General features: G+C 39.1%; 1 protein-coding gene across 13 annotated transcripts in view; it reads left to right on the top strand.

Moving 5' to 3' along the window:
• The window catches only part of FOXP2 (forkhead box P2), a 334,297-nt gene that overhangs the window by 225,810 nt on the left and 96,105 nt on the right, over positions 1 to 12,382 (top strand). For 11 of the 13 annotated variants that reach the window (XM_040343792.1, XM_040343801.1, XM_040343790.1 and 8 more), the window contains 3 exons: positions 5,061 to 5,217; positions 6,581 to 6,794; positions 9,021 to 9,125. In XM_040343792.1, coding sequence (XP_040199726.1) covers positions 5,061 to 5,217; positions 6,581 to 6,794; positions 9,021 to 9,125 — 476 coding nt within the window. The remainder of the gene's footprint in view (positions 1 to 5,060; positions 5,218 to 6,580; positions 6,795 to 9,020; positions 9,126 to 12,382) is intronic. The other 2 variants (XM_040343798.1, XM_040343793.1) reach the window with 1 other exon arrangement.

Raw genomic sequence — 12,382 nt, 5'->3', positions numbered from 1 at the left:
TCCTTTTCGTAAGCAATGCTTAGTTCGACCTCAGGAAGAACTTGCTGCTGCCTACAGTGACCTGGTCACCTTTGGCTATTTGTCAATCCCAAGCACAAGGGGGTCCGTCCTTTGTATTGAGCCTCCCCAGTTTACTATCAGACAACAGTTCCACCCACAATCTACTGATCTTGAGTGCAATACTCTGCAGGCTCATCAGAAAAAAAATAATGTTTTTTCTTAATTTTGGGTTCACACTAGAGCACAGAGCGGCTCACAGCAGGGGGTCCGGTGTGTCTCCATTCACCGGTCTGTTTTCAGCCCAAATCTTTGGCTAAATTCGGACCTGAAGATGCACAGGACTCCTATGCAATTTCACACTGGAGTCGCTCCTGGAGATGTTTGAACCGGCTCCATAAAGAGTTGGTCAGAATTTCCTGCTTTGCAAATTGGAAATCTGCATCCAAATTTCAATAGTGTTAACTCACTAAAGGTGAACTTATTCTTTAAAATGAAAGAGCAGCCTGCAGCTTTTAGTAGCGCTGTTACTAGTCTAGGATGCCCCAAACCTGCCTTTAAATTTGTTCTGTAACACATTCTGTGGAAAGCTCCTGATAAACTTTTTGGACCTCCCAAGCATTTTACAGAAGAATTTTATTTGTAGATCACTTGGATGGGAAAACCTTACATTATTGTGTAAACTAGTTAGTTAATATCGCCCATCTTATTTCCCAAACGAGTTTCTTTTCAGTGGATATGCACATGCTTTTTTTAGGGTAAACATCTCTTTGGAGGTACTTTGGACACCCTTAAAAGAAAGATGTCACTGGGGGTAAAAGTACTAATTTGACCCAGAAGAAGACACCTAAGTCTCAGGCTTGGGAAAACTTCCCCTTGTTCTAAAGGCCCAAAATAGATCCTTTCATTACTTTCAGGCTTCCATCTCCAGGACCAAACCCTGGTCTTTAAATATCTTAAACCTAAAACCTAAAAACAAGTCCTATCTGTCATAAAAGTGGAGGGGGGTTGTTTTGGCCATTGCAGATAACTGGTAAGAATGTTTCTGGAATGCCGCATATGAGATGTGGTTTTCAGGGGTTATAAGCTAGAGTTTTGTACTCTGACCCCTCCCCACTTCATGTTACCCAATCTGCCTGTGTCTCCTCACAAACTACTAAACCTCCATGCTGCTCTTCATATATTTTGAATCAAGGAGTTATCACTATAGTTCCAACAGCAGAAAGGTTTTTGGGTTTTCACTCCAAACTTTTCACAGTTCACAAACCAAATGTGTTTTTTTACCCCATCTTAGATTTGAAGGATGGTCTACATCAACCTTCAGGGAGGAACCAAGAAATCTTGCCGTGACAAGAGAATTAGAAATGATTTTAACCTGGACAGAACTTTGTGCTTCAGCCTTGTACTCAGTTTACATTCCATGCATGAACGATTAGCAGGCAGACTACCCCAGGATTGAGATGGAGGACACTGCAATGATCCTTATAGTTCAAAACTGGGCCAAGTGGATGAAACCCTCCAACCTGATCAAACTGCCGGTAGACACCCTTTGGGCTTCCAGATCAATCAGATATTCTATCCTACGAACCAGTTTTTCACCCTGCTTCATAGTTGATGGATTTAACAGCAACATGGCTGTTGATGCCTATTTGTTTTTTAAATTTCCATGCTGGTAAATATTAGTAAGTCTACACCCTCAAGTTCTTCTATCGCACATGAAAGGCATATGTTCACCTGGTGCAAGGAAATACGTTTTTAACCCAGTAAATACCCGGGGAAGAATCCTAACCTTTTTAAAATCAGGCATAAAACAATATTTGTCTCTGAGTACCATCTGGGGGAAAATCTCAGTCTTTTTGCAATCTTGTTCCAAAGACACTTTCATGTTCATTTCAGTAAGGGAAGGTTGTGACCCATGTAATTTTTTTGCCATTTGTGTCTTGTTGGCTTCACTCCCTGTCCCTAGCCAAAACAGGAAGTCAGGGAATCCCTGGTTGCCACCCGGGTCGCCAGAACTAGTGTCCCTATTGGAAGGTTTCCCCTCTTTTCCTGTTTTGGAAAAAACTCAGGATTTTCTTTCACTTTCAGTGATAATGCAAAACAGGCCACAATCTCCCCAGCTGGGACACATACAGCAGTAATGATCTCACAGATGTTCTAATCCCTCTTCAATGCATCCAGAAGTTTCTTAAAATCGTATGTCTGTAATTAAAAGCCTTTCTTTACACGTAAATCTTAAAAAAAAAAATAATAATACTAATGTTAAGCAGGGAGCTAAATGACACAGAATGTTTCTATATAATTTATTTAGCTGCATGCTGTACTATACCAAGATTCTCTTTTGGAAAAAAAATCACTTTGTCACCCAGCTATAAAATTGGTGAAATATAATGAAAGATTTTTTTTCTGTATGATACAGTTCAAGAAGCATGCAAAGTTGGCTTATTGTTCAAAAATGGCTGAGCATAAATTTCAAAGTCATGGGCCCCTGATTAATGAACTGCTACTGGAGATTTGGACTGGCGAATAGAAAGTTACAGTTTGATGTGCTCATAAATCAAGCTGACAAGCTAGTTTCTCAGGCCTTCCCTGCACTTGTCGGTAGAATGCATCAAATATAAACATAATGCAAATATAACATGTTGAAGTAGTTAAATTGATCAGCAGGTATTGTAGACATTGTCTTTAAGCTGCCCATTATGCAAACCTACAGGAAACAGTCCTGACCTCCTGAGGTTTTGTTTCTGTTTGGATTTGTGAATAGAATTTCAGACAGGCATCAACTACAGCATAGAAATTGTTCCCTTATTTCTCTTGAGGCTTTGGGCAATCCACATGACTTGCTCCATTATGCAGTCTGTTTTCCAGTGAGTGCATCAGAAGTTTCTCTTTTCCCCAAACTAAAAAGGAAAGGTCTTCTACAGCAGCTTGTCTCTTTGTGAAGTGTGACTGCTATCTTATATTCTCTGGGGTCCCAAGAACTCTGGTTTGTCTTGTAATGCCTCACAAAATTGGAAGTTATACTTTTTCTAATAATAGGGCAATTCTCTCTCTTGAATCTAGAGCTGCTATAATGCATTCCAAACAAGAGAAAAGAAAAAGCTAAGAGAATATTGAAATAAAGGCTACATCCCAATTTACTAATGTATCACTGGAGAATACATTCTTGGGCAGCTGTGGATTACACTTGTATACTTTGAAAGATACATCTGCAGTTAGAAGCAGTTACAGTGGTGTGCCACTTTTACCTTTTGTCAATGTGTTTATTTAGATCACTGAAGGTTATAAATTACACATGTTTTAACTCCAATCTATATTTTCTCAGAAGTAACATTTATATTATGTACTTTTGTAGCATATGGAACCTTTATTACATATAACTAAGTAGAATAAATGTTTGATATTTGTATTTTATTTCATATTAAAGTTTTTAATGTAAACCTTTCAAAAATCCAGGCAATTGAAGCTGAACATCTGACAAAACTAATCCATAAGCAGAGGTAACTTTCAGTGTATGACACATCAACGTAATCAATATATCCAGAGATAAAGGCAGCTGAGGATATATCCAAATCTTGACTTTCCCCCAAAATATTCATGCTTGGCTACACCCTAGTCTTTCCTGTACCTTCTTAAATCAAACCCATCAAATTAAAGGTGGAAAAAGGTTGTTGGGAGGTGTATAATAGTGGGGCCAAGGTCTATTTCTACAGAGCAATCTAAATTTACTGATAACTCCATATGCCTGTAATCATTGGTTATATGCTGTCTTTCACTGAAAGTAACTTAAAGTGGTTGTAAACCCTTTACAACCACTTTGTTCTATATTAAGGCTATATTAAGGCTTACCTGTAGTTACCCTGGATTTCTCCTAAACCTGCACGGTTTAGGAAATATCCCCTGTCCCCTGCATGTGCCACTGTCATCGGCACATGAGCACTGGGGCAAACTGAAGCAATGGCACGTATGTGGGGGCTTCAGTCTGAAGTATGTAATACTCAATGAGCTAGTATGCTATGCATACTAGCTCATTATGCCTTTGTCTTGCAGGATTATTTTTTTTATTAGGGTTTACAACCACTTTAAAGGGTAAGTTCACCTTTACAGAAAAATCGGTAAGATGAACTTACACTGGACCCCCTCCTCATCACTCCTGGTCCTGCTGACCTGGAGCCCAGCGATGACCCACTAGGAGACCTCGTATAGCCACCTCACTGGTCTGGGGCTTAGAAATCTCCTTTGCTTAATTTCCTAAATGTATCTCTTAAGGAGGTACGTATAGGAGCATTCTAATTGGCCAGCGGAGTAGCATGGGTGGTGCCGACCAATTAGAACCTGCGTAGCCTGTCCTGTCACTGCAGACGAAGAGGAGAGAAAGCCGCAGGGATTTCAAATCCCCAGACTGGTAAAGCACTATACGATCTGTCAGAACGGGTGATCACCAGACTCCAGGTTAGAGGGGCCAGGTGTGATGGGAAGGGGTCCAGTGTAAGTTCACCTTACATATTTTCTGTAAAGGTGAACTTACACTTTAAGGAGAAGTTTGACCAAAGCTATTTTGGCCCCATTGTTCCTATGGATCATAGGAGTGCAATTAGTTCTGAACTCTTGTGACCCAGTAACTCCGCTGATCCAGGCTTTGGAAAGATCCAGACTTTAATTCTGGGATCCATTTAGATCCCTGTCTGGCAGCTGGATCAGACTCTCGGCAAGACACTGGGAGACTGAGCCAGCTGCTCATGCCCCCTGCACAGCCTGGTGCTCCAGTGAGCACTGGAGGGGCAGAGACAATGACTGACAGAACAGAGCAGAAGGGAGAATTAAGCAATTAGCAGTGTTTGATTGATCATCTCTGGCTGCAGACAAATGCAGCATTGGATCAATGCTGCATCCACCTCGGTAAGTATAAATGTTTTTTTTTTCCAACCCCAAACTTCTCTTTTAATTTTGTGATTTTCTCCATCATTTCATGAGTTTGAATTGCTCAGGTGTTGATAGATTTACTTAATGTTTATACACAATTAAAAAAAATGTGTTTTGATTGTTGATCCTTTTTTTGTTAGCAGCAACAGCTAGCGGCCCAACAGCTTGTCTTCCAGCAGCAGCTTCTTCAAATGCAGCAACTGCAGCAACAACAACATCTACTCAATCTTCAACGGCAGGGACTTATTTCCATCCCGCCAAGCCAGTCAGCTCTTCCAGTTCAGTCCCTACCACAAGGTAATATGGCTGCATAATTAAGGCATGATAGTTGCTGTTCTCTAGTTCGGAACAAGGGCAAAAGTAAATTGTTCATATGATTGGAAACACAGTACTGCACACAATATGTTAATACACAAAGATTCAAGGCTACTGAGGGGCTCTAAGCAAATAATACGATTAAAAATAAGGTAAGTAGAAAACATACAGAATGGCACCATTTAGATATCAGCATTGTCCAGGAATATTAGTATTTTTGGTAAGCATGGCACTTTGTTTACAGTTAATTTTTTCAGATATTTAAAATATTTCTTGAATCTGGTCTTTAAAGTTTAGTTAGCAGATTGTATGTAAATATCAGGGCAGATGCACATTTACATGGGCATGTGTTAAGCAACACATCAAGGCAGGGGCAGACAAAATACTTGTACAGATTGTACAGCTGCACACAAGTCTTTCGTAATATAGAGGTCTCTTTATACTGTATGTGGTGCTTGGAATGCTCCCACTGTCACATTGACCTAATCTCAGCACATTGCTTGCTTCCAGTTGGCATACAGTGGGGTTATTAAAGGCAAATATACTGTGCAGTTTGCAAGTGCAGTTGCATTTATTTACCTCAGACCTTAATGAATGTGGTGTAGCTCTGCTGATTTCCATCATCCAATCAAGTGCAAGCAAAAATGCTGTTTTTTTTTTTTATTTCCCTTGCACTTGATTGTGTATTGTTTACAAAGAAAAGCTTCACCACATTCACAAAACTCTGAGGAAAATGAGAGCACCTGCACTTGCACTAAATAGCTGAAGTTCTTGGCCAAAAGTTGAATAGGATGCACAAGTACTGTAAGTAAAGTAATTAGAAGTAGCACATTGACAGAGGTTCTAACAAAAAGTACTTTGCTGTCTAAATTGTTATTAGACATATTCTCTTCACTTCCAGTTCTCATTAATATAAAGATGTAAACAGAAATCTCCTCAACCTAGTCAAAAACAGTAATATAAACCTGGCTGAGGTCCTTACCCTTCCAAACTTTATCCAAAAATATCAAATAAAAGTTTGAGTAGAGTCGGATTTTAAACAGGTATAATTGCTTTCATAAGAAGGAATAAGGCCCCAATGATGTACCCCAGACTGTCAAGGAATTTAGTGTCTCAGCTTTACTTGAATCCTCCCAACACATACATGCATATATGTGTACTAGGTAAATGCCAGACCAACCCAAGTTTACAGCTGGCATATATAAATAAGTTTAAGGTTTATTGTTTTCAGTGACAAATAGTATGATGCGTACCATTTTTGTTGGTGTCGATCTTATCATAAAATGCAGTTTGTTGTTTAAAAAAAGCTTAGCTTACATTCCTAAGACAATACTTTATTTTATAGCTGGTTTAAGCTCTGCCGAGATTCAGCAGTTGTGGAAAGAGGTTGCTGGAGTTCACAGTATGGAAGACAATGGCATTAAACATGGGGGGCTAGACCTCACTACTAACAATTCCTCTTCTACTACCTCCTCCACCTCTTCCAAAGCATCGCCACCAATAACTCATCATTCCTTAGTGAATGGACAGTCTTCAGTTCTAAATTCAAGACGAGACAGGTAAATATATAGCAGTGCAAGACCAATGTATTCTAATTCATCCTGCCTGTTAATGTAATTAATGCCTATCTATAGTTAGTGTCTGAATTTGCCTTGATATCTGTCACCTGTTGGGGTCTTGTGGACATTTTTTTCTTTGTGTTTGAGGTGCACGCAGTTCAGCAAAATCCATTGACTGTAATTGATTGCTACACATGGCAGTTTAGAGGCTGCATTTGACTTGCTTTGTGTTGTGCTGTTTCTTTAGATGCAACATGACCTGTTGGGCCCCTTTTACACGGGCTGTACAATCAGGTCTGTCAGTTTTTCAGGCAAACCTGATCTGACCCCTCAGTCTCTTCTATAGAGTGGCAGATGTCTGACACCCGCCGCCATCCTATCCTGTCCACCAAAAACAGATGCATAGTGATCCTATTCCCCATCCATCTAATAGATCAGGTGGTCCATTTCCATCCGATTGCCCTATAGAAATGAGCGGGACTATGTCCGTGTCCGCTCTACATAGTGGAGCAGATCTGGACCTGTCAGGCACCCAAGCAAAGCAGGTTTAATGTAGTCTCTTCTTGTCCAGTGCTGCATTTTTCATCATGAAGCATTTGCATACATTCAAATTGAAGGTACAATGTTTGACTACAGCTCCATTTATCAGTGTCCATGTGCAAAGTGAATGTGAATGGGAGTGACTTTTTCATTAGTGATCAGCGCTGCACTTGAAGGGTTCTACTGAGGAAAGTGCTCTGAATCCTGTCTGAATCCTTTTAGGCGTAAATAACCCTTTTGGAGTATCTCGCCAAAACTGAGATGATTGTTGTAGAGGATGCCCAAAATCGAATTTGTATCTGGGAAAAATCAGTAAGCCAATCACACAAGCAGGAAGTTACATATCTGGTGCTTGTTACATACACCATCTGTGTAAATAACGCCTCCAGGTTACCATATTACATTGCATTTTACAGAAAATTACAATGCTGCAGATTGAAAAGGAAAGGTCACTTTTAATAATGTTATATCACAGTATGGCTTGTGTCGCAATTGTATATGCTGTAATATTACCCTTTAATGATTTATTCCCTGGCACATGTGCTGACAGTAAATGCTCTGAAAAGAGGAGAGCACAGAAGGATGATTGATTAGTATATGACAGTGATTAGTATATGACTGTGATTAGTATATGACTGTGATTAGTATATGACTGTTCCTTCATTGTCTAGTCAGCTGGCTGCTGGTGTGTTCTTAACCAAGATGCACTGCTATTGCAGTGGAGGTCTAAGACATAGTCATGCTTTCTACCAAGGGTGGCTAGATCACAAGAATGATCAGAATTTCAAATCATTTGGCCGGTTAAATCTTCTCATACTACTTTTTCATGATTTAGCTTCTTTTATGTGGTTCAGCTTAAAATGATCCTGTGCTTTACCTATAAAGCTGTCTACAACCAAAGCCAAGTTTTTTTTTTTTTTTTTTTTAGTCAGCACAAGGGACAGTATTTACTATCAATGCAATGTGTCCCTTGTGCTGAAAAAAAGTTTGACTAAACTTTGGATTTACCTTTCCTTTTGTTCCTGTGCCACTCTGGCCATATAGGTAAGAAAGAAAGAAACTCTTCAAGCTGCATACCCTTTCTCATTCACCAGATTACTTCATTTTACTGCCAAGTTAGCTAGTTGGTCAGTAAATACTATGTGTAAGTGAGACTGTTACATTGATGTAATTCAAGACAGTTTTTTCATTACCTGGCATTCCGTGTTAAAACCTTCCCCAAACATTGTCATGTTGTGAAGCCCAAAACAGATGGATTTTCTTTTTAGCAATAAAAATGTTAACCTAGCATGGTACTATCTAGCTTAATCATGAAGGCCTATTAAATGTGACTACACTTGTTAGTTTATTTAAGTAAACATATAGCACATTGGAATTGTTTTATTAGGTTGTAGGCTAAATACTACAGTTGGGTCACAGGTTGACATTACCATGCACTGTTGTATAGTCATTTATTTTCATCCTTTATTAGAAGTCATCTCTGGCTTTATTTCTTCCCTAATTGGAACATCATCCTGCCTTGGCAGTTGAACTATTCAATAGAACGATTAAATTTTTTCTGACTGCTCTGAGCTGAATTGACCTATTTTGACCTGTTTGTCAGCGATTGTAACCTGACAGGTGCTAGCAGCCGCCAACGATTATGGCTTTTGAGATTAATGGGATGCTATGTTCTTTCTACTACAGCTCGTCACATGAAGAGACTGGGGCTACACATACCCTCTATGGTCATGGTGTCTGCAAATGGCCAGGCTGTGAAAACATCTGTGAAGATTTTGGACAGTTTTTAAAGTAGGTTAAATTTCACATTTTCATGGGAAGTGATAATGCAACAAAAATCACCCTTTTTAAAAGAAAAATAAAGACAGTTTTGTTTGCATGTAAACATTATGGAAAGTATGTATATACCTACATGTTCTAATTATCTGCTTGCCTTTGGAGCATCACTTGGCTACATTCTGAATTGTCTCTTTATGACCCCCTACCTGGAATTCAAACTAAACAGAAATAATGAGGTTTGGCACTATTCAGACTGAATTTGCTGACAGTGCTACAACCTGTCACACAGAGAAGTTGCTAGAAAGGGAAGCACACCTTTATGGCAGGATGCATGCAGGACAGACTGAAAGGGCAGTTACACTATAAAGCCAATTACATTGTATTTCTTAGATTTATACAGCTAAGGCCTCATGCACACTGAACGTTATAAAAACAGCAGTAGCTTTAGCTTTAGAATGCTGCATTAAAAATGCAGGTTTTGCCGCATTTTGCATTAGCATGTTTTAGCGTTTGTGTTTTTTTTATCAAAACTATACTCCCACAAAAACTTGCGGCTCAAAAATGCTCATAAAAAACAAATAGATGTTAGAGCGTTTTTACAGCTGAAAAACTCCTATTCAAACCCACAAGTTTTGGGTTTGTTTTCCAGCCAATAAACGCTCCTGCCAAAAAACGCTGATAAAAGCCTATGTGTGCATGGGTACATAGGATACAATGCTGGGGAGTTTACTGGCTGCAGAAAGAAATGCCTGAAGGCAAAAACAGCAGCTATAAAATGTCCAGTGTGCATGAGGCCTAAAACTGATAAACCAGGGACGCGCTAATAGCTATGCCATGCATGTGAACTATCAAGCTACTTTCAATTGTAGCAAATTACAACATGTGTGGTATAGAAATAGTAACCAGCATGGTTGCCTGTACAGTTTTTATCACTGGGTATACTTTTCTGTTCAGCATATGCTGACAAAGTTCTGGTTCAGAAATCTTAGTCTTCTTTATTAAATGCATATTCAGACTATTCTCATAAGGTTAGGAACCACTCTTGTAATAGGAATGATACATGTTTAGACTTATAAAGTCCTTTTCTGACCTATGGTTGGCCTGTTGTCCCCTTTTTGTGTGTTTTGGTGGATTCAGTAATTTACATCTTCAAATCTACAAAATTAACGCAGAACAAATATATATATAAATGAACTGCCAGAGTTTTTTTTTTCCAAGATAAGTAACTTCACAGGCTGAAGATCTTGTGTTGTCATGGTGCGGTTAACAGGGTGAATGAACTGTTTCATGCTTCATCAACAATTAAGTTAATTAGCTTATTTGAAATGGCACTGCTTTGTTGCCAGGATGTTGGCAGAAACATCAAAAAGATGTGTTTACAAATGGTAGACTATCTGTTAGATATAGCACTGAGACACCATAACTACAAAACATAGCAAGAAGCAGATAATAAGTACTGATCTTTTATATAAATATTGAAAATTTTTGTTCAAAGCACTTTTTGTTCATAGGCCCTGCAGAACTATAATATCTCAAAACTGTACTTTTCGGATATAAAGATTTATGTGTTATGCAATTGGGAACACTAGGTTTTCATTTTCTCAGCTTAAGCATGCAGTGTTTTTGATTAACATAGTGGGCAGTGTAAATAATCTCTGTAACTGTTGTTACCAAAACAGCTTGGAGCTTTTCTGTTCTAGGCAACAACATTATCTTAACCCATGATTTCACCAACACACATAGTAATAGGACTTCCAAGGTCCACTTAGCATCTGTTGGACTTGGTCACAGTTGTATGTTGGTGATTATCATCATGTTAAAGTGATATTAAAGTATTTTTTTGTTGTTGTTTAAAAATAACAAACATGTTATACTTACCTGCTCTGTGCAGTGGTCTTGCACAGAGCAGTCCAGATCCTCCTCTTCTCAGGTCCCCAGAAGGCGCTCCTGGCCTCTCCCTCCTGCCAAGTGCCCCCAAAGCAAGCAGCTTGCTATGGGGGCACCTGAGCCGAGCCACTTGGACACAGTTGGACACAGAGCTGTGGCGTGGCCCTGCCCCTTTCTCTTCTGATGGTTCACTTAATTTGACAGCAGCGGGAGCCACTGGCATCCACACTCAGCCAATGAGGAGGGAAAGTCCCAGACAGCCAAGATGTTCATACAACATCGCTGGATCGAGATGGGGCTCATGTAAGTATTAGTGGGGCTGCTGCACACAGAAGGTTTTTTAATCCTAATGCATAGAATGCATTAAGAAAAAAAAAAACCTTCGCCCTTTAGAGATGTTTTAAGTCCTCATGTCAAAAAATGCTGTATAAACTGACAAGCTGGACGGAACCTTAGCATGTCCAAACCACCAAGCCTTTCTTTAGACTCCAAATAAGGTGCTTCACAGAGATTACTGATTCTGTGTGCTGGTAGTTAAATCTTTTTCCACTAAGCACTCAATCACCCAATCATCGATTATTACAAGAGATTGCTTTAAAGTAGTGATGTGCTTCTTTGGCAAGGAACCTTCACCATGCTTTACTGTTACCTGCAAACACTCATTATTGTACTGCTCTCCAGTTCTTCAGCAAAAAACTGCCTACATCTACAGCCAGATATTTCGAATATTTCAAATGTTGACTCATCATTCCTGAGCACCTGTTTCTGCACCCCTGTCACTATGTTTTTGTGCATAGTTGTGTCACTTAGTCTTGTTTGCATGTCAAACAAGGTATGGCTTTTCGGCTGCAATTCTTCCATGACGACTACTACTAGCCAGATTTCTCCAAAAAACTTCTCCCTTTAGAGCCACTTTAAGGATTTTGGAATGCTTTCTCGTTATCACCACACAATATCCAAGCAATAGTGAGTTACCTATATACTGGCACTTGGTTGTCTGGATTTTAAAATGACAATCTATATTTATACATAGCAAAGTTACTTTTGAATTAAGAGGCTGTAATATAGAGTATTTTTCAGCAGTATAGACATTAAGTTTATAAGCAGCATGGTGATAGGAAAACATTGTAATCTTTATTTTGGTCCCTTACAGTTGCACAAAAAAGCCTATTCAAGCCAGAGGGTGATAATATTTCTTGCTAACTAGTGAATACATACTCAAATGTGAGATTTCGTCACCTTACTTTCCACCTATTTACTATTTGTTAAAAATGGCAAAATGCACAGTTAAATTGCATATGCAAATTGCCCATTTGTTATCACATAAGTAATAAATAAATCTGTTACTTGGAAAAATATATTTACATAATCTTACAAACACC

The sequence above is a fragment of the Rana temporaria genome, chromosome 3 (genome assembly GCF_905171775.1).
Source record: "Rana temporaria chromosome 3, aRanTem1.1, whole genome shotgun sequence".
Taxonomy (NCBI): domain Eukaryota; kingdom Metazoa; phylum Chordata; class Amphibia; order Anura; family Ranidae; genus Rana; species Rana temporaria.
This window is presented reverse-complemented; position numbering and strand designations above follow the sequence as displayed.